At 36.9% G+C, this 25,839-nt stretch overlaps 1 protein-coding gene across 4 annotated transcripts in view; it reads left to right on the forward strand.

The window, feature by feature from the left end:
* The window catches only part of FBXW11 (F-box and WD repeat domain containing 11), a 122,011-nt gene that overhangs the window by 30,935 nt on the left and 65,237 nt on the right, over positions 1 to 25,839 (forward strand). The window contains exon 2 of one of the 4 annotated variants that reach the window (XM_044229525.1): positions 6,745 to 6,846. The exons of the other annotated variants lie outside the window; for them this stretch is intronic. Coding sequence (XP_044085460.1) covers positions 6,745 to 6,846 — 102 coding nt within the window. The remainder of the gene's footprint in view (positions 1 to 6,744; positions 6,847 to 25,839) is intronic. 4 annotated transcript variants of the gene reach the window in all.

Consider the following 25,839-nt stretch of genomic DNA (forward strand, 5'->3'; position numbering starts at 1 on the left):
GTTCTCTGTCATGCTGCTTAGAATAGAGATTTTGCTCCCCCACCCCCATATATCTAATCCTTCTTTCCAGCAGCTTCTGTGAGAGCTCTAGAAAATCTGGTGACATTTTTGAATCCTGGGTGGTGGTTTTAAAGTGGATAAGGATATTTTTTTCCTTTGGAGTTACTCAGGACTAAGGTGTTACCACTTTAAGATTTACTGCTGTTTTTGAAGGTCACTGGGTAAAATATTTTTCTAACATTCCAGCATCTTGAGACATTTTAAACTACAGTTGTTTAAAATGGACCTAGTTCATTCTTGGGAAAAGAATTTGTTTTTATTTAAGTTGTCAAGTTACTATTTATGACATATAGCAACTTATATAATTACTTATGTAATTAAAGTATCATTTATCATGCAATATGGCATAAACTGTTATCATAAGTACTAGATATTCATTGGAGAAAAATCAGAAAATATGAATGGATAAAAATTCAAAAAGAAAAATTACCTTCATCCATGTACCAAAGATAACTGCATAGATCCATTTTAATTTTATTAGCTTCAGGTTCTGGTATCTCATCTGAGATAATCATTCAAGATGAGGTAATTGTCTGGACATTGAAAGATCTGTTTTTTTATATTATTATAGGGTTTAGGGAAGATTTGGACTCTGGCTTTGAGTCTTGATTTCATTCCTGTTTGGTAATGTTTGAAGCTCTAAAACTTGTAGATAGTATCATTTTCCCTCACTCTTAGCCTACTTTTTTCTTTCCTCCTTCCACTGCCTTCTGTTCCCCATATATTTTTCTTCTTTTAGTATATATCCCAGCCTGAAAATGCTCTGTGGTGTATTGACAAAAATATGTAGTTCTACCCTACAGTTGTTAGGAATTGATGCAGTAACTTTTTTGGTTATATGTCACATGTCAAATTCTGCTATAATAAAATACCATTATAAGGAAAGGAAAGTCTTTCGCACATGGAGGCACTGGACTGGTATTTGTCTCTTGAAAAGGCTTTGGAGAATACCTTTAAATTGTGTATTAACTTTTATTCTACAACCTGATTATTGTATTATGGTTCTTGGTTATAAAAGCAGTACAATTTTTGGGTGGGAGTTTGCTCTTAAAGATTGCCGTCAAACATTTTAACAGCAGAAGCCTAGGTTCTGAATCTTTGGGGATGCTTTTAAAAGCTTTCTGTGGCCCTATTTTCACTATAACTACTGTGCTTCTTGAAAAGCAGCAGTCTGAGAATCCAGACACAATAGTGATAGTTCCTGATTTGGATGAATTTTAATATTTGCTTTATTTGCTTTGAGGTGAAGACTGCCTCCAGGTGAAAGAATGGATACTCTTTAGCTTGCACACCCAGGTTTAGTGAGCTGGAGTTACATAATCTCCTTGAGCCTGTCTGTTGTATGATTCTTCAGCACCAGATCCCCACTCCTGGATAGAGATTCCCAGTGGAGAGTGTTATGGCCAAAGAGTAACCATAAAATGGACTTTTTTTTTTTTTTTACTTCTATTATTTGTTACCCCCCCATTTTGTTATCATGGCACTGTTTGTTTTGTATCCTGTTCTATCAGTAGGGCATGGTGGAAGTTGTATTGAAAAACAAAAAACAAAAACCTAGACTGAGCATGAAAATTGACTTTAGAAATGTACTTCCAAAGGTAAGTGCCAGCCCTTGTATGTACTTTTTGTAGCCTGGCTGAAAGAAATTTGTGTTGGTTGTAAAATAAAAATGAGAGGCTGTCTTGTTAGATTCTCCAAGAGACTTCTGTTTCTTACTTCTCTTCAACATGCTTTCCAGCTGCCAAGGTTCTTTCTTTGATGCTGGCTTGAGTTGGCTTGGCTTTGGCTTGATATTTTGCTTTATCCCTGACTTTTAGTCTAAGAACATCACCCAGCCCTTGCCATTATGTTGCATGACCTGCTTCTATCCCTTTGACAGATATGGTTGAAACAGTATGTATGCGGAGTTGCTGAAGAAAGTTCTTAGGCATGTTGATGGTAAATTGGACTGCACACTTGGGAAGGATTGGTTGTTTTATTGGTGAGCTATATATAGCACACAGTGTGTAAGAGCTGTTGTCTACAGGTTCAAGTCCCAAGTTTGATAGAATGGTTTATGAAAGACCTCTGTGATTTGGCCTCTCAGCTTTCCCCATCTCATACTGAAATACTTTAGTAAAGCTAAATTAATTGCAGATCCTTGAGTAGGATGTGCCATTTCTTAGCTCTTTGGCTTTGCTTATGCTATTTATTCTGCCTGGAATGTCTGTCTTTCTCTTTTTACCCTGGCTGCCTCCTACTCATCTTTTATGGCTTAGTTCAGGCATCCTCCTCCTTTGGGTGGGTTAAGTCTATTTGTGTGTGTGTGTGTGTGTGTGTGTGTGTGTTTTACACTGCACATTCTCAGAATTCCCTCCTATGAACTCCTGGACAAGAGAGAATGTCTTAATTGCTTTTCTGTCTGCAGATGTAAGTTCCAGTAAGCTGTTTGCTGAATGGAATAGTATTTAAGCCTCTTAGTTATCTCAAACATGGTGACAAGAGTTAAATGAGTCTGGTAATGATTCTGTGGGAGGTGGCTTAAAGAAAAAAAACAAGGGGATTTATAGGAAACCCCTAAATTTACACTTACAAATATATAGAAAATAAGGCATATTTCTGAATCAGAGTGATGTTAGAGAGTGAGTGACATAAAATACCTCTTCGGCTAGCTTTTAAAAGAATTGCCTCTTTGAGAAGGAATCAGGGCAGGATATTCAAAACAATCTAGAAACAGACCAAAGTTAGCTTTTGTGAGTTCTCCTTCAAGCCAGCCAATTAGAAGACAAGGTGCCTGCAACCACTTTTTCCTTTTGATTTGTGGTTCCTATGGCAATAGGAAGAGAGCCTAGGACATTTCTCTCCTACCTCTTTTAATAACTTTTTGCTTTTGAAAAATGCCAAAAGCTATTGTTCTTGTCTTTACTGACTTATAGTGTTTCTCAGCACGGTGGCCCTGATTTGGTTTTTGATTGTACAGTGGGTATGACAGAATTAATAAACAATATCAGTTTCCTTGACTAATGCTATTTTCTGTGACTATAGAACCTGCAAATATAATCAATCTAATTGGATATTTGCTGTTAATATTAGAACCCTGTGTCAAGTATTTCTTATTCCTTATGAATAATTCTGAATTAGAATACTAGTCATTACAAGTAGCTAAATGTGAAATCAGAGCAAACATTTCTTGGGGGTTTTCTACCCCTGCGAGGCCTCTCAAGTGTCCCCATTGTGACCCCTGTGGGTTTCTCTTGAGCTTGAGGCTGAAATCTCAAGAGGAAAGAGGCTTAGTTTGTATTGTTGTTGGCTTAATAAGTAGGTCAATAAGCATTTGTTAAAATTGATAAATACCCGCAGTGTGAGGGTAAGTTTTTGAAACATATTTTAATAATGAGTTGGTGTTCCTCAAGTTTAAAGAGAGACAGTAAAAAAAGAAAAAAGAGAGACAAAATAGTCTGCCTTGTGAAGATAGCTAATATGAAGAAATCTTTACATTATTCTGTTAAAGAGTGATAGATAATAGTTATTCCACAAGTCAACATAGGTTTCCAATGAGGCCCCTAAATTTAAAATTAGAAGCGCCAAGAATCAGTTACTACTGTGTTCCTAGCTGCATTTTAATGCTCTTAGTTGATAAATGCAGAACTTTTATTTTTATCCATTATTTTCAAATTTGAACAATGTCTTCTTGGGTCATTACACTTAAAAGAGCCTCGTTTAGACTAGCAGGTACATCCTTATTAAAAGATGGGTGTATTTCTGTTGTGTAAAGACTTTTTTCAACACTGTGGTTGGTTTCTTAATTGTGTATGAAAGTAAAGAAGTTCTAATATCTTTAATAAATACTGGCATCACTCTCTGTACTCTACAGTGTCTTTCATAGAGATTACGAATTCTTGGAAATTAGATTTAAGAGGGTTCTTACCTTTTCCTGAATATACAATTTCAGTATCAAGCTTTTAAAAACATTTGTAATAGATGGCTAATATTTTGAAATTAAGTTTTCAGAAAATTTTCTTTTTAGTTGTGTTCTATATATTTGTAAGTATTAGGTCATTAGATGGTTAGGAAACTTTGGGAAGATCATTAATTTTCTTCTTTGGGCTTTAGTTTCTTCTAAAATTAGGGGTGCAGGTGCAGACTAAATTGTCTTCCAGTTCTGTATGATTCTTTGGTTTATTAAATATGAAAATATGTCCTTTTTATAAAAAAAAGTTTTGGATCCAAGGCATTAGCATAATCTAATCAGGGTATAGTATTCCTGTGTCTTCATAGTTTTACTGTTTGAGTCAAACACATATTAAATCTTGCAGAGGGAACCTGACTGGTTCTGTGGAATAAATGAAAATTCATTTGCAGGTGAACTTTGGTGTTAATTTGTTACCAGTTGTTGAATCCAGGTGTAATCCTTAAACTCTATTATCAGATCTGAGTGATTCTATGATTTGGATAATTATAAAGATTCCTGAAAGGAAACTTAAAATTGAACTATGGGGGTGTTGGGGATTTATTTAATTTAAAATAATCCACGTAAGCAATGTCTATGAATGTAGTATGTCTGGGCCTTTTCTCTGCCCGTCTCCTTTTGGTGCATACTGATGTAAGTATTCTTTCAATAAGCATTTGCTAGATTTCTCTGGGTATTGTTTTAATGGAAAGAAAACAGATTTATTTAGAGTCAGGCAGGATTAACTTCTAGCCTAATTTTACTATCAAGTTAGCCATTGTTTTCTTGCTCCTGAACAAGCTGCTGTTTCAATAAATCAAGCACTCCTTTACTGGTCCTTGGATTCCTCATCTGTAAAATAGAATAATACCTCTCTAAAAAGAGTTTTTGTGGGGGAAAAAAAAAGTTTTTGTGGGGGTTTACTCTGTTAACTGTCTAGCATATAACAAGAGCTTGATAAATGGCAGCTGTTTTTATTATATTATTATACAGACATTTATTCAGCATCTTTTGTGGCACTTTGAAAGTGTTGGGGTTACAAAATACGGAACCCTGGATGGTCAGTGATACGTTTCTATATTGGCTGTGGTAAACTGTGCAGTAAAGACACATGTTGGAAATGTATGGTTGTTACAAAAAGGTGCCTGATTTTTTGAATTCCATTTGATTCCTCTGGTTTTGTATTCTTTAAATGCCTTTTCTAAATAATATCAATATTTGGGGCACTTGGGTGACTCAGTGGGTTAAGCATGTGACTTGATATCAAATCAGGTCTTAATCTCAGGGTTGTGAATTCAAGCTCTGCACTTGGGCTCCATGCTGAGCAAGGAGGCTTCTTTAAAATATATAAGTGAATAAGTGAATAAACAAATAACCTCAATATCTAGTTAAATTATAGGTGATATGTAAGGGGTAAGTGGCAGATGCTGGATAGGAGCCCAGGTCTATTTGATTTCAAGCATAGCTATCTTTGTTTATATTATAATTGGGATGACCACAGAATTTGTCTCCCAAATGAGAATGCTTTTGAGAATGAAAGCTATGCTGGGACAACAAGTGTAAATCTGGACTGTCCAAGGAAAAATGAGGATGTCTGACCAGCCCAATTATAGCTAGGATAAACAAGTTTATGATGTTGAGTCTAAAACTTCTGAAGCATTTTGGTTGAACGCAAACACCTACCCTCAGTTAAAAAAAAATTTTTTTTTTTTGCATGGTTATTGTTTTTGCAGTAAACTAATGGACCTTAGATCTGCAGAAAAAAGTACTTATTGAATAATAAATAATCCAATGTCTTAAAATACTAGCCATGATGCATATGTTCACTTTCATATTTTTTCTTTTTTCCTAATTCCATTAAGACCAGCAAGATTTTAATAGAGAATGGGAATGGGTAAATGAAATAAGCCTTTAAGTTCTTACATATGTCAAATGAACTTTATAAACAAAGTCTAAAATTAAAATCAGAGTTATATTCCAGAGTTTTTTCTTTGGGAAGGCAGAGATGTGGGTGTCACTGAAAAATCAGATATTTTTTAATCAGCTCTTTTACTGCCTGTATCTATCAATCTATCACTCATCTTTCTTATTCCTTTTGCCTCATGTCTCTAGGTGGCCTGTGATTTTATTTAGGAAAGTACAAAAATACTCTGTTAAAAATTCAGATGATCAGAGTTTTTACAATAGAAGCATCATAGTCTTGTAGAATTAATGGGGTTTTAATAGCAGACAAGGTTTGAAATTCTGCCTCTCCCCTCCTTTGCTGTGTGTCCTTGTGCAAATGATTTAACCTCTGAGCCTCCATTTCTTTACTGTGGTGTGGGAATTAGAAAACACATTTAAAGTCCTGGGCACATAGTAGGTGATGTAATGACGGCAGTTATAATTTTATGACTCCAACTAGAAACTGTTATTTTTATGAAGTTATAGTCCCAATCTTACCACTAATCTTGTGCATGCAGACTTTCACAGTTCCCTTTAGTGGGTTTTCATTTAAACATTCTCTCTCTCCCTCTTGGTTCTGTTCACTGTGTCCTGAGGAATTAGTGGTTGGCAGCAGAAACCTCCTTTCTGTAGGACAGAAAGTGGGCCCTCTCCCAGGGTTTCAGTAGGTTGTCTAGGCCCACCACCCCTGACCTCCAAACTGCTAAGGGTGCATCCCCCGCCCAACTAACATTCAAGTTGCCTGTGTGAAGGAGTGATTTGTTGCGGCCTCTAACTGCTTCTTCTCTTCCTTCCTTTTTGTCATCCTGCAGTGTTCTGTGCCAAGGTCTTTGTGGCTAGGCTGCGCCAACCTGGTAGAGAGCATGTGCGCACTGAGTTGCCTGCAGAGCATGCCCAGTGTCAGATGTCTCCAGGTGCCTCTCTTCTTTCTTGTTGTAAATGTGTTTTTTACGTATGCCATGAACATTTGTTGAAACTTGCAGTAGTGTGTTTAATCCAATGTTAAGTCTGCTAAATGTTCTGTGTAACCCTCTGCTTTTCTCCAGCCTGGGTGCCCCACACGGAGGAGTTAGTACCAGGAGGGGCCCCTCTGAGAAAATGGGTCTTTGGCTGGGCCCGATTCTACTCTTTTTCTGCTCCTGCTTTTATTCCCCTCTCCCCCTCTCCCCTACCTTGAAGTTCTGATTCTCAACGTTTAATAGTTGTGCATGTGCCCACAAAACCCTGACATTTTCCATTTGGCTACTTTTAACAGTTCTTTGTTGAGTTGGGAGGGTTTCATAATTAAAGTGGTGATTTTTCTATTTTGAAACTCATCCTTTTGGCATGCTTTCTCTCCCTCCTTCAAAAAAGGAGTAGGGAGGGAATTACTAATTGTATAAAATCTCAAATTGAAGTTTATTAAAGATCACAGCTTTATGCTGCCAATAACTGTTGGTTTGGGCCACTTCCCAAAGGCCAGATCTGACACCTGTCCTCAGGGTCTACCCAGGTTTCCAGGCCGAGGCTGGCAGAGAATTCCACAGATAAAAGTAAAACTTTTGGGGGTGGGGGTGGGGAGGGGTTGCTCAGGAAAAAAACGGTTAGCGGGAATGGGGCCTGACTGCACTCACTTATTGGGATGGATTCTGAGGGAGCCAAGGCAGAAAGCATTGTGGCTTTATTGGGGAAGTTCTTTTTAGAGAAAACGTGTATTTAATTAAGTATGATTTCAGTAGCAATATTCAGTTTTCATCACTGCATATTCCACACAGTTCATTATATCTTTAAAAAGTGATATTAAATTCCTGGTGTCCTGTGGAGACTGCCCTGTTTTAGGAAAACATTGTAAAATGAGGAAAAGAGTTAGAGGGATATTATTGATGGCGTGGATGACTTTACTGTTCTCGAAGTTATCTCTCTATTCATGTTTACAGTCTTTGAATGGAGTGGGGGAACCAAGAAAGAGGAGAATTTCATATTGGGATTGTGTATTTTATTTACTTATTGGCAAACATTCTGAGTCGCATTGGTGTGGTTATTGATTCAAATTGCTTTCTTTAGAAAACTGTACTGGAACCTCAATAACACAATTAACTAGAGTGAATTCAGTACAAGATCCAGTTGTTTTAGGAGTCTGCATAAAAAGGCGGTACAACACCTAGGTTCCAGGGATTGGGTGTTTCAGTGAGGCTCCGATGTAATATGTGCTTATCTTTGGAAAAGCAGCTTTCCTTCATGCAGTGTAACTTTAACAAAAATGTTCTTGAAGTGGCAGACTGTTGTTGCATGGACTCCTTGGTGCTGAATAATGGATATTTGCATTATAGTAATAGTGTGTTTTTCTGAAATGCTTATTACTTGAATGTTTAAAGTTAATTGTTAGTGGGGCGAGTGAGTTTTTTCCAGAAATTGAAGTAGGGGAGGAACTGTAGTGCAGATTGAAGTGCAGATTCTTTTTACTGCATTCAGTTCAAAGTAATTGACCAGTGGGAAACATTATTCAATATATTTTAGTATATTGTGAATTCTCTGGAGGTGGGGTGTGTGGGAGAAAATAGGGGCTCTTACCTTGTTGAAAATGGAAACCCAAATGTGTTCAAAGTTCTTTGACTTATCTCTCCCAGGGAAAATTATTTGAGAGAAAAAATGTAAACTTTGCCTTGATTAGACATTGAAATGTGGTGGAATACTGAACGATATTTACTGAAATGTGAATGGAGCAAATACTGTTTTAAGAGATGTGTTAGGAATCGTGTTTATTTAGGTTTTTGTTTTCTTATATAATTGAGCAGCATAGTAGAATGAAGTATGCACTCAGCTGATTGGAATTAGCAAATCGTTACTCTGTTTTGTTCCCTCTGTGAGTGGAAATAAACATATATTTAAGAACATGTTAGATTTCCTTCCTGTCTACTCACTGGTTTTAGGTATTACTGTTTTAACACAGCGTTCCTGTTCTCTTTCTCCAGGCTCCAAACAGTGCTACAGTTTAGTTGATTTAATTTAGGCTTGGGTTTTCAAAGAATGCCTGTTAGCTTATATGCTACATCTTTGGTTTATCACAGAGATGACTCTTGCCTGACATTACATACCTCTCAGGGAGCCCACTGTAAGGAGGCCTCAGAGGAGAACAGGTTACCTGAAGAGCCTGCTTGACTTTGCTTGGGCTCTGGGGTTGCATGACAGGGTCCTTCTGAAAATTACCACACCTGACCCATTGCCTGTTGGAACTTGAGCGAATTAGCCTGCCTGTGTGGCTGAATTAGAGTACTTTCTGAAAAGTAGAAATAAAGATAATAGTTAGCTTTAGGCATTATGCAGTCCCTCCAGGTTCTGCTTGCTATGGGTGAGAAAGGAAAAGGGATTGCTAAGACTGGAAAAAAAAAAAAAATCACTCTTTTACCTCAATAAACTGTTCAAAAAAAAAATAAAAACAACTTACCATCAACAGTACTTGGCACTTCACATATATTAGCTTTGTGATAACCAGGTGAGGTAGGTGTTATTTTCCCCATTTTTCACATGTGGAAACTGAGTTTCAGAGGTGATAAGTGTTGTTGGACCCAAGTTAATACTACGTGGCTGTGAAGTAGTAGAGCTGGCATTTGAACCCTAGCTCGGCCTAATTCCAAAATTGTTCTTTCCTCTTGCTTGAATGCTACTATTTCTGGAATTTTCCATCTTAGTTTTGTTTGTGAAAACTTTACTTTTGAGATATCTGGTGTGTGGCTTGTTTAGCCATTGTTTATTTGAAAATAAAAAAAAGAAAAACCTGCCAAATATTTGTAGGTGAAAAAAATTGCATTCCCGTGGTCAAAATGAATCCTCCTGAATGGCTTTTCTGCGAGAAATTTCTGAGCATTTGGTATGTGCCAAGGCCTCTACGGGTGCTGGCCACATAAAGATGAACAATACAAACTTGTTCCCTGCTCCAAAGGAATGTGTTGTAGTAAGCAGACCTGTTAAGGAAAATCCAGACTAAACTACAAGTATAGTGTGAGACAGAGAATGTGTGTAATAAACTATGAAGTTATCCAAATGTATATGTGCTTTTAAAAAAATGTGAACCAGTTTAAACAAGGACTAAACGCTTTTTTTTATTTTTTTAAGAACAGTTAAACTGGAATATCTGGATGTCTCTGAACAAGCTGAACTGAATCAATTTCTCAGTTGGTTCAGCTCTCCAGATTGAACCAGTTGATTGTTACATTGAATGATCAAGAGTTAAGACCATGAAGAATTATTGCTAAGACTATTCTGGCATGGGATTAATACCAATGTTAATAATAGTGTGTATCGTTTATTTTCCACTTTCTTTTTATGTGTCAGGCTCTATGTACTAGATTATTTCATTTAATCCTTATGGAAAAGTTATCTGTGATAGCTTTTTGGTATATGCAGTTATTGAACTGAATTGACTTCCTTAAGGTTACACATTTGTTAAAGTGGCAGAGCTGAGTTATGAATGTAGGTCTCGATAACTGCAAAGCCAGTGCCTTCATCACCATGCTGTTGATAGTAACTTGGCAAATGCCATTTTAAGGTTGGAACAAATTCTCCTTTATTTCTAGTGTTAAAAGTTGAATGCTAACATGCCTAGAATGGTAGTAATGGACTGACAAATTTTCTTGGGAATGCCATTTGGAAGCTCTCAGCTGGGGAGAGTATTAGCGATAAGCTTTTCTCAAGGCAAAGACTGATGATTTGTATTGACAGCAAGGATCATGTGAATCAAGTTTTAGTGCCTTCTCCCTTCCAAGCTCTAGTATGGATAGTGCTGGACAATCAGTACAACTTCATGGCAGCTGCCTTTCTTGATTTTTTTCTTTCAGTATGGATAGTGAGCCACAGAGGTTTAAGAACACTATAGTTGGAACTTACCGTGGGATGAAAGGATGTTTTTAGATATGGGCTGTAGCTTGGTAGAAAGAGTCCTGGCTCTGGAGCACACAAGTTCAGTTCTAGTCTTCCGCCTGCTGCTTAGTAGCTCTGTGACACAAAGCAAATTACTTAACTTCCCTAAATCTCAGTTTCCTCATCCTTAAAAATATAGTTCTATCTGCCTACAGGATTTTGTGAAGTAGAGGAAGGTAACAGCTATCCCTTACTGATTACTTGTTTGTTGAGGGGGTGAAAATCCATTTCTGTCATTGCTTCTTCCTGCTTCCCTATTCAAGGAGAGGGAATTCCAGTCTTACAGTCTTGGATTCCATTCCAGGGCAGGCTAAGAATAGGATAAAGGACCAAACGATAATATGGCCCCAACTGTCAGGTGTTCTTTTGTTGAGCTGCTTCCGTATGTCAGAGTGGGTGTTGCAACTCAATTGTCTTTGTCCTTTTTCTAATGAACACTGGGGTTTTATCATTTCTTGTTACATATCCTGTTGTACTCTGAGGCTACTGGGAAGGCTTGGAGTAACCTTTTGGATTATTTAATGGCACAGTCTATTATATTTTATGAACACTAAAAAGATTCTTTTCTCTTTATAAGAAAATTTACAAAATATCATTACTTTAAAAAAAAAAATCAGTAAACTCACCACCCAGAGAGAACATCTGTTGTTTTAGGGTCTGTCTTCCTTGTTAGGCAAGGAGGAAATCATCAAATTGTGCAGGCTCTCTGAATTACTATGGTGATGATAGTGATTGTAACCAGTGGTGTTTTAAATGTCCTTTGGAACCCCAGAGTTTGACTTTGGAGTCACAAATGGGTTAAAGGAGGGCCTAACATAGTGCTTACTCTGAATTTATCTCTATTACACAGCAGGGCTCTTTGTAAGATTTTATGTGAAAAATTTTACTGTGGAAATTCCCAAACATAAAGAAAAATAAAGAGTACCATTCAGCTCAACCTTGAATAATATTCAAAATTAATGCTATTCTTAGTTCAGCTTTCTTCTTTTGCAGCTTAGTTTTTGCCAGGGCATTTTAAAGCAAATCTAAGATGGCCTATAAAGTAAAAAGATGTTTGAGAAATCAATTTCATGTCATCATTAAGAAAATTGTAAAAATGGTTCATAGATTTAAAGATAATATGATTGGTACTGAAAGTTATAAAAGACATATAAAATTTCCTTTGACCCCAGGTCTTACTTCCCAAAGTATCACTTGATTAGTTTTCTAGTATCCTTTTAGTATATGTTGACCATTCTTCTCTGTCACTATATAAAACCCTATATGACCTTATTCTCTTTTATAGCTGCAATAATACTGCATTGTATTATTTATCATTTAAAAAAGAATTTGGCCAATTCCCTATTGAGGAAACTTTAGACATCAGTTTTTTTGTATCCTAGCGCTCCAATTTACTATTTTCACTGGACATTTATCTTAGGCTTGCAAGATTATGTCTTTATTTTTATTTATTTATTTTTTTTAAGATTATGCCTTTAGAATAAACTCCTAGAAGTAGAATTGCTTGACCAAAGAATACCAGTGGTTAATTAAATTATCTGTATATAGAAAAATTTAATAATCTCTCCCTTCCAATCTCCCCCTACACCCAAATGTTAACAGTTTGTTGTCTACCACTGTGTATTTGTTTTTGTTTTGTTTTTAACCTGAGGGTATATTACTGTACAATTAAGGGATTTTTCTTCCTTTTTTAAAATAGAAAAACTGATATAGCACCTCTCTTTACTTCCTTTATTTACTTCATACTGTATTACAGACATGTCCTCAGATTTATAAAGTCTAAATAACTCATCAGTGGTACTTTAATCGTTTGTGGATTTGGTGGGGGGGGTGGTGAGAAAGAAGAGTACAGTTTTTTTTTCTTTTTTGAATTACAGCATAGTAATAGAGAAATCAGAAATCTCAAGTTATATAGCTCTCTGGTTTATCACAAAGTGGGTGGTGCTTTTTTTGATAGGTGTGGCTGAATTGTTTTCATGAGGTTAGAACATTTAATTAATTAATTTATTTGAAAGTGAGAGAGGAGGGGGGGGGTAGGAGAAGGAGAGAGAGACTCTTAAGTAGGCTCCACACCCAGCCTGTGGAGCCCTGGGCTTGATCTCACAACCCTGGGATCATGACCTGAGCCAAAATCAGGAGTTGGACACTCCACTGACTGAGGCACCCAGGCACCCCACTTGGACCATTTTATAGACTTTGAAAGTTCAGTGTACTAAAGAAATCACATTTCCTGTGGAAGAGAGCCTCCGCTATGGGAAAATTAAAACTACATTTTGTGTTACTAATAGTTTTAATTAATGGTTTCTAAAACAGAGTGCATGATGATAAGGTTTAACAGTATAATTTGAGGATAGGGAGGCAAACAAATGGGATTCAGACCACATTAGAAAATGTCCTTACATTTTCAACAAAAATGATGTCTTAGATCTCATATAACAGACACTTACTATGTTACTTATAAAAATGCTTATTTTATATGTTTCTATTGATTTATATTTATTATTCCTTTTATGAAAGTAACACTTTTTCATTGCAGAAAAATTTTTTAAAAAATATTTTATTTATTTATTTGACAGACAGAGATGACAAGTAGGCAGAGAGGCAGGCAGAGAGAGAGAGAGAGGAGGAAGCAGGCTCCCTGCTGAGCAGAGAGCCTGATGTGGGGCTCCATCCCAGGACCCTGAGATCATGACCTGAGCCGAAGGCAGAGGCTTTAACCTACTGAGCCACCCAGGCACCCCTCATTGCAGAAATTTTAAGTATGAAAAAGAAATGAACCATTCAGCCATATTCTTACTTCATTTTAGTGTCCATTCTTTTTTCTTGACATTTTATTTCCATATACGTATTATATATATTTTTTGTTTCTTTTTTATGTATAGGCCCATATTCTCTAAACTGAATTGTAACCTGATTTTTATCAATATGGTTTATATTAGTAAAAGTCTCTATTTTCAGTTGTCTGGGCGTACAGTAATTTAATCAGTCTCTCTCTCTCTCTTTTTAAAAAGATTTTTATTTATTTATTTGACAGATTTTTATTTATTTATTTGACAGAGAGAGATCACAAGTAGGCAGGGAGGCAGGTAGAGAGAGAGAGGGAAGCAGGCTCCCTGCTGAGCAAAGAGCCAGATCTGGGGCTTGATCCCAGGACTCTGAAATCATGACCTGAGCTGAAGGCAGAGGCTTAACCTACTGAGCCACCCAGGCGCCCCTAATCAGTCTCTTTTGATGGACATTAAGGTCACTAAGTTTTAGTGTCTATGATTAATTCCTCAGATAGTATTATTCATTGGAAAAATTCTGACTCAGAGGAACCATACAGCCTTTCTTAGGGCTTTTAAATTTTGACCAAACTTCAATGAAAAAGATTATTCTAATTTACATTACAGTAGTTCCCCCATTATCTGTGAGGAATACTTTCCAAGACCCTCAGTGGGTGTGTGAAACTGCTGATACTACCAAACCCTGTATATACTATGTTTTTTCCTATACATATATATATATTACAAAGTTTACTTTATAAATTACGCACAATAAGAGATGAACAAAAGGGCGCCTGGGTGGCTCAGTGGGTTAAGCTGCTGCCTTCGGCTCAGGTCATGATCTCAGGGTCCTGGGTTCGAGTCCCGCATCGGGCTCTCTGCTCAGCAGGGAGTCTGCTTCCTCCTCTCTCTCTCTCTGCTTGCCTCTCTGCCTACTTGTGATCTCTCTTTGTCAAATAAATAAATAAATAATCTTAAAAAAAAAGTGATGAACAAAAATAATAAAATAGAACAATTGTAACAAAATACTGTAATAAAAGTTGTGTGAACGTGGTCTCTCTCAAAGTATCTTATTGTACTATACTTCTTATGATGAAATCAGATGATAAAATGCCTCCATGATGAGACAAAATGAGGTGAATGATGTAGGTGCTGTGATGTAATGCTAGGCTACACGTGACTTTCTGATGACGAGTCAGAGGAGGATCATCTGCTTCCAGACTGCAGCTGACTGTGGGTAACTGAAGCCCCAGAAAGTGGATCTGTGGGTTGGAGGGACTGCTGTATTCCTAGCAACGTATGATCATAGCAGAGATACATGCTCAGTAGAGAACTGGAAAACATAGGAAAGCACAAAGACCAAATTAAAAATCAGTCATTGTTTAGTCATTTGTTTTTCTTCCAGCAACAAATATTTATGATGCTTCTACTGTGTGCCGGGGATTAATGTAGTGGATGGGTATACAGGACTTCCCAAAACAGACAAAAAGCCACTCAGTCATTCTGTCTTGGAACCTAAATTTTAGTAGGGGAAAAAAGATAATGAGTAGAGCACATAATATGTTAGATAGTAGTAATTGCTATGGAGGAGAAGTGAGCTAGAGCATTCCAAGATTTGGGGCTTTTATTCTGCATGAGATAGGAAGTCATTAGAGAATTTTGACCAGAGGACTAGTTTGTCTCTCTAACATTTAACAGGATCTTTTGCTACTGTGTAGATGATATAATGGAGAGAGGAAGCAGGTAGACCAAATCTAAGATTGGCTAGGGTTCTTCAGAGAAACGGAACCAGCAGTAGATAGATGAGTAGGTAGATACATAGGTAGGTAGTTAAATACATATGTTAGAGCATTGGCTCATGTGATTGTGGAGACTGGCAAGTTTGAAATTTGTGGGACAGACCAGCAGCCTGGAAACTCAGGCAGGGTTTCTCTGTTGCAGTCTTGAGGCAGAATCTTTACTCTTAAGGCCCTCAGCTTATGGATGAAGCCCATGTCCGTTATGGAGGGTGATCTGCTTTACTCACAGTGTACAACGTACTCATACTCATACTCATAGTATGCATCATCTATCTAGACCAGTGCTTGGGCAAATAACTGGCCGCCATCATCAGATATCTCTTCTTTAGAGGCCTTCTCTGACCACCCAACCTAAAATAACTTCCTGCTTTTCACTCTTTTCTTTTACCCTGCTTTTATTTTTTCTTCATAGCACTTAGCACTGCCTGGAATTATATTCCGTGTTTTCTTCCCCCTCCTATCTGTCATCTTTCTTCCCTACCAGAATCTGTCTTTTGCGAGAAAAAGGGTCCTGTCTTATTCACTGCATGGTAAATATACCCATTTTCTAGAATAGTCCATGAATAGCATAATAAATAGGAATATGAAGGAATGGCTGTCTTTAAGCTTTGTTAGGATTATATGGTGTAGTGGTATTTGCTGTCCTAGCTAGAACTACTTTGGACTTTATTCTCTGAGTTCTTTGAATCCAAGTGTTCATCATGTGAGTTGAAAGAGTATTTTGAGTAAAAATTGATTTTGCTTTGAAGACTAGCTTGTTGTATTTTTGTTTTGTTTAAAAAAATTCTCTTTTTTTCTGATTATAAAAGTAATACTTGCATGTTGTAGAATGTTTGGATGACAGTGGAAAGGAAAATGAGAAATAATCCTCAATTTAGGAAGTACCATTCTTACTGTTTTGGCATATTTTCTGTCAATATTTCATCCGTGTTTATGTTTCATATTTGAAAATTTTTATATGTATATGTAATTTCATATGTTATTTTACTTGATATGCTTTGTACACTTAGGATGATTGTTAATGTTTTCCTATTACTAAAAATTTCTCATGACATAATTTGAAATTACCATGTAATGTATTTGATGAACATCATGTGATTTGTCATTTTTCTGAGTGTTTAGAATCTTCATTTTTAAATGTTAAAATACTAATCACCATTTTTGTGCATAAATCTTTGCCTTCCTTTTGAATGACTTAGAATATATTTCCAGGAGACATACTGTATATGTCTTGTTAAATTGTTTTCCAGAGAGTTTGTATCTCATTGTACCCACAATAAGATTAAACACTATTATTTTGAAAAAGTTTAACAAACCTGTTCAGTAGTATATTCTAAATTCACAAGCCTCTTTACAAATTCCTCTCTGAGCAATTTGAGTATATGCTGAGTCAGCTAAGGCATGGCCTTCTGAAAGAAGATCTAATACTACTGAATATGCTTAGCCAAGGAAAAGAACTCCAGAGACATTTTCAAACACATAACAGCTGTGCCACCTGTGCCTTCTTATTGATTTCCTGGGTGCTATGATGGACTTCAAAATTGAGATCCTTCAAGGGCGTCTGGGTGGCTCAGTCATTAAGCGACTGCTTTCAGCTCAGGTCATGATCCCAGGATCCTGGCATCAAGCCCTACATTAGGCTCCCTGCTCAGCGTGAAGCCTGCTTCTCCTACTCCCACATCCCCTGCTTATTTTCCCTCTTTTGCTGTGTCTCTCTCTGTCAAATAAATAAAATCTTTTAAAAAAAAAATGGAGATCCTTTAGTTAGAATGAGGTTATTCAGAAATACTTAAAGTATAGAATCACTTGTAAATCTTGCACATATTTACTGACTACCTACTATGTACCATGTACTGTGCAATGGCCTGGTAATACGAAGAATCACCTGCCAATTTTTGTAGACAGATCGTACAAAGAGACTCTTTATGGAGGTTCTTTCTCCCCTCTCCTCCTTTTTAGAATTCCAGGAGTCAATGATTGGAGTCTTTATATACGATCTCTTATATTACAGGATGCTTCCTAGTTATTTAATTTGGAATAAAAGGTGAATGTTAAATCCTCCACCTTTAAGACAGCAGGATATGAAAACTTAAGGATTAAAGTATTGGTAGCAGAAGACACTATGACCTAATTAATTTGAAAGAAAAGATTTTGCCAAAGGAAACATTGCCCCTGGGGATCTGGAAAAGTTCAAAGGAAAGGGATGGATGGATGAACTCCTAATTGTTGACTTGTAGTGAATGGCTTGGGAAAATTGAACCTTATTCAGTCCTAGTTTGAGATGGTTATTGAGAGCATCTGACAGTAGTGGTGAAAAGAAACACGGAAGATTTCAGCACATTTTTTCTGAAAGATATGATCCCACAATTTGTTTTATTTTTATTTATTTATTTATTTTTAAAAAGATTTTATTTATTTGACAGACAGAGATCACAAGTAGGCAGAGAGGCAGGCCGAGAGAGGGTGGGGGAAGCAGGCTCCCTGCTAAGCAGAGAGCCCGACGTGGGGCTCAATTCCAGGACCCTGGGATCATGACCTGAGCCGAAGGCAGAGGCTTTAACCCACTGAGCCACCCAGGCGCCCCTTATTTTTATGTTTAAAATTCTTTAGAAACTAGCGCCCCCCCCCAACATGGGGCTTAAACTCATGACCCTGAGATTAAGAGTCACATGATCCACCAGCTGAGCCAGCCAGGTGCCCCTGACCCCACAATTTGAAGTGTTGGGTATTAATTAATGCACACCAGCTGTTGAAAGATTTTGCTTTTTGTTTAGTTTGAGACAGTTTCGAGCATAATTCTGAGTACAGTGCAAAGAACTTTTTGTTTCTCAAACCATTTGAAAGTAAAGCTAACTGAATAGTTTGTTTTGCTCTAATGTTTTAGTGTGTGTTTCTTATGAACGAGGTTGTTTTTCATAATCCTAATAGGAGAATCAAATTAATAAAATAACATTGACACATTACTGCCATCTAAACTTTGGTTTCTGTTTAAGTTTCATCGGAGGTTCAGTAATTTTTTTTTTTTTAATTTTTACTTATTTATTTGACAGAGAGTGAGATCACAAGTAGGCAGAGAGAGAGGAAGAAGCAGGCTCCCCGCTGAGCAGAGAGCCTGATGCTGGGCTGGATCCCAGGATCCTGAGATCATGACCTGAGCTGAAGACAGAGGCTTAACCCACTGAGCCACCCAGGCACCCCAGTAATGGCTTTTTTAATAGCAAAGGTATCCAGTTCAGAATGTCGTTGTCATACTTAATTTCTTTCAATCTTAAATAGTTTCTCAGTCTTTGCTGGACTTTCGTGACCATGACACTTCTGAAGATTATAATTTATTTTGCAGTTATGTCTGTCAATTTGGGTTTGTCTTTTCCCTTATGATTAGAATTAAGTTGTACATCTTTGAAAGGAATATCACAAAAATGATGCTGTATTCTTCTTATTGCATCCAATTATCCAGTGGTGTATGGTTTTGGTTTGCTCACTACTAATGGTGATCAGCTTGATTACTTGAGTAAGGTGGTGTCTAGCAGCTTTCTTCACGGTAAAATTATCCTTTTTCCCTTTGTAATTAAATATTTTGTGGCATGGTACTTTGAAACTAAATGCTTTTTCATTAGAATTTCAGTTTATTCATTTATTTTATCAGTATAGATTTGTGGTTCCTACCTAAGTGGGTCTAATTTCTTATTATCATTATTTATTTTGATGGTCAGGCTGTTGAGTGTTTGGCTAGTGGATGCCCCTTCAACTTGGCTCCTGTATCCTTTTGATCTTTAAGCACTTCCTTACTTTCTGCTACAACAAAAATGTCCCAGGTTCATTGTGTATTTTCCTATACTCTGTGCTGGGATGAGTAGATTCTCCAAGGAGCATTGGTTACTTTTAGTGAAGAATGGTATTTAAATCTCTGTGGTAGGTGTACTTAGTGCTACTGGGATTGCTTTTAGGCCCTCTCAGCCAACCATGTTAGGTAATAGATGTATAATTTTGTCTTTCTTCATTAAAAAAAAAAAAATTCCCTCCTTTTCTGTGTACTAAAAACCATGAGTTCACAATATCTCCAATTCTAGTCTCTAGATTCCATTCTAGCCTTATGTAAGGTAACACTTTCCATCTTTAGAGGTTTTTTTTTTTTTTTTTAGTAGGTTCCATGCCCAGTGAGGACCTCAGTGCGGGACTTGAACTCACAACCCTGAGATCAAGACCTGAGCTGAGATCAAGAGTCACATGGTTAACCAACTGAACCACACAGGCACCCCTGCTTTTTGTTTTTATAACTCCCTTCTCTAACAGCGAGAAACCTGACTTCTATTACCCACAATATATTTACGCACTCAGTTCTAGAATGTATGGTGTTAGAATTGCTCCCCTATATCACTGAAAAATAACTATATTAATCATACTGAATATTTCTTCATAATTAAAATATAAATCTTTTGCTTGTGGCTGTTTAGTCTACTGAGTTTCAAAAGTCACTTGAGGGGCGCCTGGGTGGCTCAGTGGGTTAAAGCCGCTGCCTTCGGCTCAGGCCATGACCTCAGGGTCCTGGGATCGAGCCCCACATCGGGCTCTCTGCTCAGCAGGGAGCCTGCTTTCTCCTCTCTCTCTGCCTGCCTCTCTGCCTGCTTGTCATCTTTCTCTGTCAAAAAAATAAATAAAATCTTAAAAAAAAAGTCACTTGATTTAGTTTTCCCCCATCATTAAGTGTGATTATATTATTCATTTGGAGTATATTTAGTTTGATTTCTTTTGCTGATATTCCATCTCTCCCAATTTTTGTTGGTTATATTTTTGAGTACATAAAGCATTTAATATACCTAGTTCTAAGAATCAAAACAAAACAGGGCAGGTATAGGCATCCTTCTGTTCTGTTCTCATTCTTCCCATTCTGTTTCCGCTGAGTAACCAGTTTCATTAGTTTCTGGTTTATCCTTCCTGGTTTTTTTAGTGTACTAATGAACAGGTACATGTATATTTTCTTATTTCTGCTCTGCTTATTTCTTCTACAAAAGGTGGCACATAGATAGATACATAAATACTCCATTTCACTTTATTTTTTTTTCACCTAAAAGTGTACCTTGAAAATTACTCTATATTAAGGCCTTAATTATTCCTGCTTAAGGATGCATAGTATTCATTGTGTTGATATGCCATAGTTTATTCAACCAGTATCTTATATATGAGCATATAGGTTGCTTCCACTTTTTTTTGAAATTATGTACGGTGCTCCATTGAATAACTTTGTGCATAGGTATTTTCAGAATGTTTTTTAATTACCATGTATCTTCAGGGATAATTCCTAGAAGTGGGATTGCTGGATCAAATGTAATTACAGATGTAATTTTGTTAAATATTGCCAAGTTGTCCTCCAAAAGGGTCGTACATGTTTGCTTTCCCACCAGACATATATGAGAGTGCCTGTTTGCTCACTGGTTCACTGACAGAATATTTGCCAGTGTTAGGTGAGAAATGTGTAACTTTGATTTGCATCTTTTAAGAGTAAGTCTGAACATCTTTTCTTATTTAACGGTCATTTTTATATCTTTTAAAAAAGTCTGATCATACTTTTCCCTATTTCCTATTGGGATTTTGGTAATTTTTGCCCTCAATCTCAAGGAAATTTTAGGCATATAAGTCCTTTCATTTGTGACATATGTTATAAGTTTTTTTTTCCAGCTTTTCATTTTCCTTTTGATTTTATAGTGTTAAAAATATTGCTGTGCAGAAGTTAAAAATATTTATCTAGCCAGACTTTCCTATTTTTCCTTTTATTGTATCTGGATTTTGACTTATAGTTAAATCAGCTTACCCTACACCCAGATTTGAAAGAAATTCACACATGCCTTTTTCCAGTACTTATGGTCTCTTTAAGTTTAAATTTCTGATCTATTTGGAGTCTGTTCATGTATAATCTATTAAGTGTGGCTCTAATTTTATGGTTAAAAATGGTTAATAAATTGTCTCAGCACTCTTGTTAAAAAGATCCAACGGTTACACTTCCGGGAATATAAGGTATGGAAAACACAAACTCAAAAAGATATTTGCACACACACACACACACACCCCGCAGTTGATAACAGGATTATTTATGGTAGTGAAGACATGGAACAACCTAAGTGTTCATTCATGGATGAATGCATGTAGAGTTGTGTTATATATATACAATGGAATATTATTCAGCTATAAAAAACAAGAAAATCCTACCATTTGTGACATATTGTGGATGGACCTTGAATACGTTATGCTGAGTGAAATGTCAGACAGAGAAAGACAAATACTGTATGATTTCACTAGTATGAAAATCTTAAAAAGCAAACAAACACCTCCAAACTCACTGAGAAAGAGATCAGACTTCTGGTTACAAAAGATGGGGGATGGGAAGTGGGGGAATTGGAGGAAGGTGGTCGGTCTAAAGGTACAAACCATTAGCGATGTAAGGTACAGCACAATGACTGTAGCTAACACTGCTGTACAGTATATAGGAAAATTGTTAAGAGGGTAAATTGTAAGAGTTCTCATCGCAAGGAGAAAAATAACTTCCCTTTGTATCTGTATGAGAAAATGGATGTTAGCTGTTGTGGTAATCATGTCACAGTATGTGTAAATGAAACCATCCTGCCGTGTGCCTTTTCTTTCTTTCTTTCTTTTTTTTAAGATGTTATTTATTTGTCAGAGAGAGAGAGTACAAGTGGAGGGAGTAGGAGACAGAAGGAGAAGCAGCCTCCTGGCTGAGCAGGGAGCCCAGTGCAGGACTCAGTAAAGGACCCTGAGATCATAACCTGAGCTGAAGGCAGATGCTAACCGACTGAGCCACAAGGTGTTCCAGTCTTGCTGTATGCCTTAAACTTATACATTGATGTTTGTCAATTATTTCTCAATAACTCTCAGAAACTCCTCCTCCCCCCCCCAAAAAAAAACTCCTTCATCATTGGGTTTTAACATTTCTTCAGTGATTGGTAACATGTAACATGCTGTTCTTTAACAGTGCATACAATAATAAGATTATTATTATTATTTTTTTAAGATTCTGTTTATTTATCTCAGAGAGAGAGAGAGTGAGCACAAGCAGGGGGAGTGGCGACAGAGGGCGAAGCAGGCTTCCCACTGAGCAAGGAGCCTGATGTGGGACTTGATCCCAGGACCCTTAACCGACTGAGCCACCCAGGTGCCCCAAGATTATTTATGTTTAAAGTATATATGGTTTCATCTGTGGGACTAAATTAGAGGTAATATATAATGTTTACTGAAACTTGTCTGTAAAGCCTTTTGGTGGGTCCTGGCTTTGTTCCAAATGTGAAATCCAAATATATAGAATAAAAATAAAAAATAAGTTACGCAGTGATGTGGGATGCCACTGTTACCATGTACTAAATGTCCAATATGTACTAGGGTCTATTTCTGGATATTCTGTTCTGTTAGACCAGGATTTGGCACAGTATGACCAGCTGGCCAAACTGAGCCTTGTTTTTGTAAATAACGTTATTTTGGAATACAGCCACACTCATTCATTTACATATTGTATATGGCTGCTTTTGCGCTACAGCAGAAGAGTTAAGTAGTTTTGACAGAGACTGTGAGGCTTGCAAAGCCTAAAATATTTACCTTTTGACCCTTTACAGAAAAAGCTTGCTGACCCTACACTGAGGTAATTGTGTATACTTTTGCCATAAAAGTACCTTATTTTTCATTAGAATGGCATATAATAGTGGATTTTAGTGCCTGGTAGGGCTGTCCCTCCCCACCCTTCCCCTCTGCCTTGCCCCCATAGCTTTTCTTTTTCCTTTTTTTTTTTTTTTTTTTTTTTGGTCTTTCCTGAGTATTCTTTTAAGTTTGTTAGCCCTTGTAAACTTGAGTATCAACTTGCCTATTTCCATAAGAAGCTTTTTGTGTGATTGTTGGGCATGTATCAAACATATGAATTGGGTGAACTGCACTCTCTATAGTGTTGAGTAGTCTTGTCTAAGAATAAGTTATGAAGACTAGAATAGAGAAACTTCCAAGGAACTAGTCCACAAAAATGCAGCAGACCAGGTGTCAAGGCGAATTCTATTAAATCCTCAAAGGACATAGAGGCCAGAAGCTTCATTGGTTGTTTTGTAGCATTGATTTTGAAGAAAAATGTTTAAATTACTTTTATGGGAATCATTTTTAGTTTTTTTGTCTTTTGATCAGAGACTACTGTTTTTTGATTTTTCTCCTTTCTCAGGGACTATTGTTATTTGATTTACTATTTCTTTGTGATCTAAAATATGATCAATTTTCATAAATTTTTCATGTGTGCTTGAAAAGTAGGTTCAGTCTCTATTAACATAGTGTAAAGTTTGATATCTCTAAGATTTTCTACCTTCTTGATTATGTTTATTCTTTTGAACTTTGTTTTTTGTCTTCCTGATCTGGCTGGACTGGAGTAGTATGTGTTCACGTGTTTTTAATCTATGTCTCTTCACATATCTTCTACTTTCTTTTTGTGATGTGTTTTTTCCTTTTATTTTTGAAAACTTTTTAAAGATTTATTTCTTTATTTTAGAGAGAGAAAGGGAGAAAGGGGCAAAGGGAGAAGGAGAGAGAATCTCAAGCAGATTCCCCACTGAACACAGAGCCCAACACAGGGCTTGATCCCAGGACCCTGAGATCATGACCTGAGCTGAGTCACATGCTTAACAGACTGAGCCACCCATGTGCCCAGAAATTTCCTTTTAAAATTAGGAGGTTTATAATTGTTTGTAATTGTTTGTTAATTGTTCTGTTAATACGCTTACAACTTTTTTAAAAGGCCTCTAATTCTTGGTTTTTTATTTAGTGTCTTATTAACAAGTCTATCAGTCTTCCATGGAATTCTTTAGCTCCCACTTAACTGCCTATATAACAGAGTTTTTCTTTCCTCTTCCGATCCCTTCTCCTTCCAGTTTTTAAGTTGCATTATTTCTGCTTTGTCAGAATGTATAACCTATTCTTCTATCCTCTTCTTTGTTTCTTCTTCTTCTTCTTTTTTTTAAGATTGATTTATTTATTTTAGAGAGCCATGTTCTTGTACATGCGGTGGGGGGTGGGACATATGGAGAGAGAGAATTGTGGAGCCTGATTCAGGGCTTGATCTCACCACCCTGGGATCATGACCTAAGCCCAAATCAAGAGACACTAACCAACTGAACCACCCAGGGCATCTTTGTTTCTGAGTTATCTCTTGGTTACTGAAAGGGCTCACGGGTACAGAGTTCTCTGACCTGTTAACTTGTTTAAAACTGTTTTTCTGTTGCCTTTGGATAGAACATTTTCGCTTTACATTTTATTTTCTACAGTTTTAAAAAAAGATTTATTTTCTTATGACAGAGATAGGGGCACACAAGCATGGGGGACCTGGAGAGGGAGAAGCAGGCTCCCCTCTGAGCAGGGAGCCTAACACGGGGCTCAATCCCAGGATGCTGGAATCATGACCTGAGCGGAAGGCAGACCCTTAACGAATGAGCCACCCAGGCACCCCTATTTTCTACAATGTTTTGAAAATGCTGCTCCAGTGATGCCTTGCTTGGTACACTGTTTTTAAGATGTTTGATGCTAGTCCAATGCTTTTTCTCTCAAGTTTTTTTTTTTTTTTTAATTAAAGTGAGAAATCTCTTTATCTTCAAAATCTAATAATTACCACAAGATACTTCTAAGAACTTAATGCTGTGGACTAATTTTTCTGTAGTACCAGGACACCTTTTAAACATGCAGTCAGGTTTCTTTTTATTTCTGGAAAGTTTCCGTGAGGCTTTGTTTGTTTGTTTTCTTTCTTTTTTTTTTTTTTAAGCAGGTTTGTTGAGGTATAATTCACATATCATACACTATGCCCATTTGAAGTAATAAAATTCATTGGTATTTAGTATATTTACAGAGTTGTGCAACCATCACCATAATCAACTTAGATCATTTTTTTTCTTTCTTTTTCTTTTCTTTTTTTTTTTTTTTTTAATTTTATTTATTTGACAGAGAGAAAGCATAAGCAGGGCATGGGAGAGGCAGACTGAGAGGGAGAAACATGCTGTCTGCAAAGCAGGGAGCTGGATGCAGGGCTCAGTCCCAGGACCCTAAGATCATGACCTGAACGAAAGGCAGATGCTTAACTGAGCCACCAGGCGCTCCTGGCTTAGAACATTTTCATCACCCCAAAAGAAAACCTTCTTAGCTGTCACTCTCCATTCTTCTTCAGTCACTTAACCCTGGAACTTTATCCTAAAACTTGGATTACGGTTTTAAATGTTAATTCTATTTCATTTTGTGTGTTTGTATGCATATATATGCTCATATGGACTCCAGTTATACATGAGATAGATCTTCTTTGTCTCTCATTTCAACCACTTTCTCTCCCATTTTGCTTCTTTCTTTATCTCATTTCCATTCACTTAGGATATTTTCCTGCTTTTCCTCAGTGACACTACATTTTTCATTTGAATTTATCACTTTTGGG

This window comes from Neovison vison, chromosome 1, assembly GCF_020171115.1.
Source record: "Neovison vison isolate M4711 chromosome 1, ASM_NN_V1, whole genome shotgun sequence".
NCBI lineage: Eukaryota > Metazoa > Chordata > Mammalia > Carnivora > Mustelidae > Neogale > Neogale vison.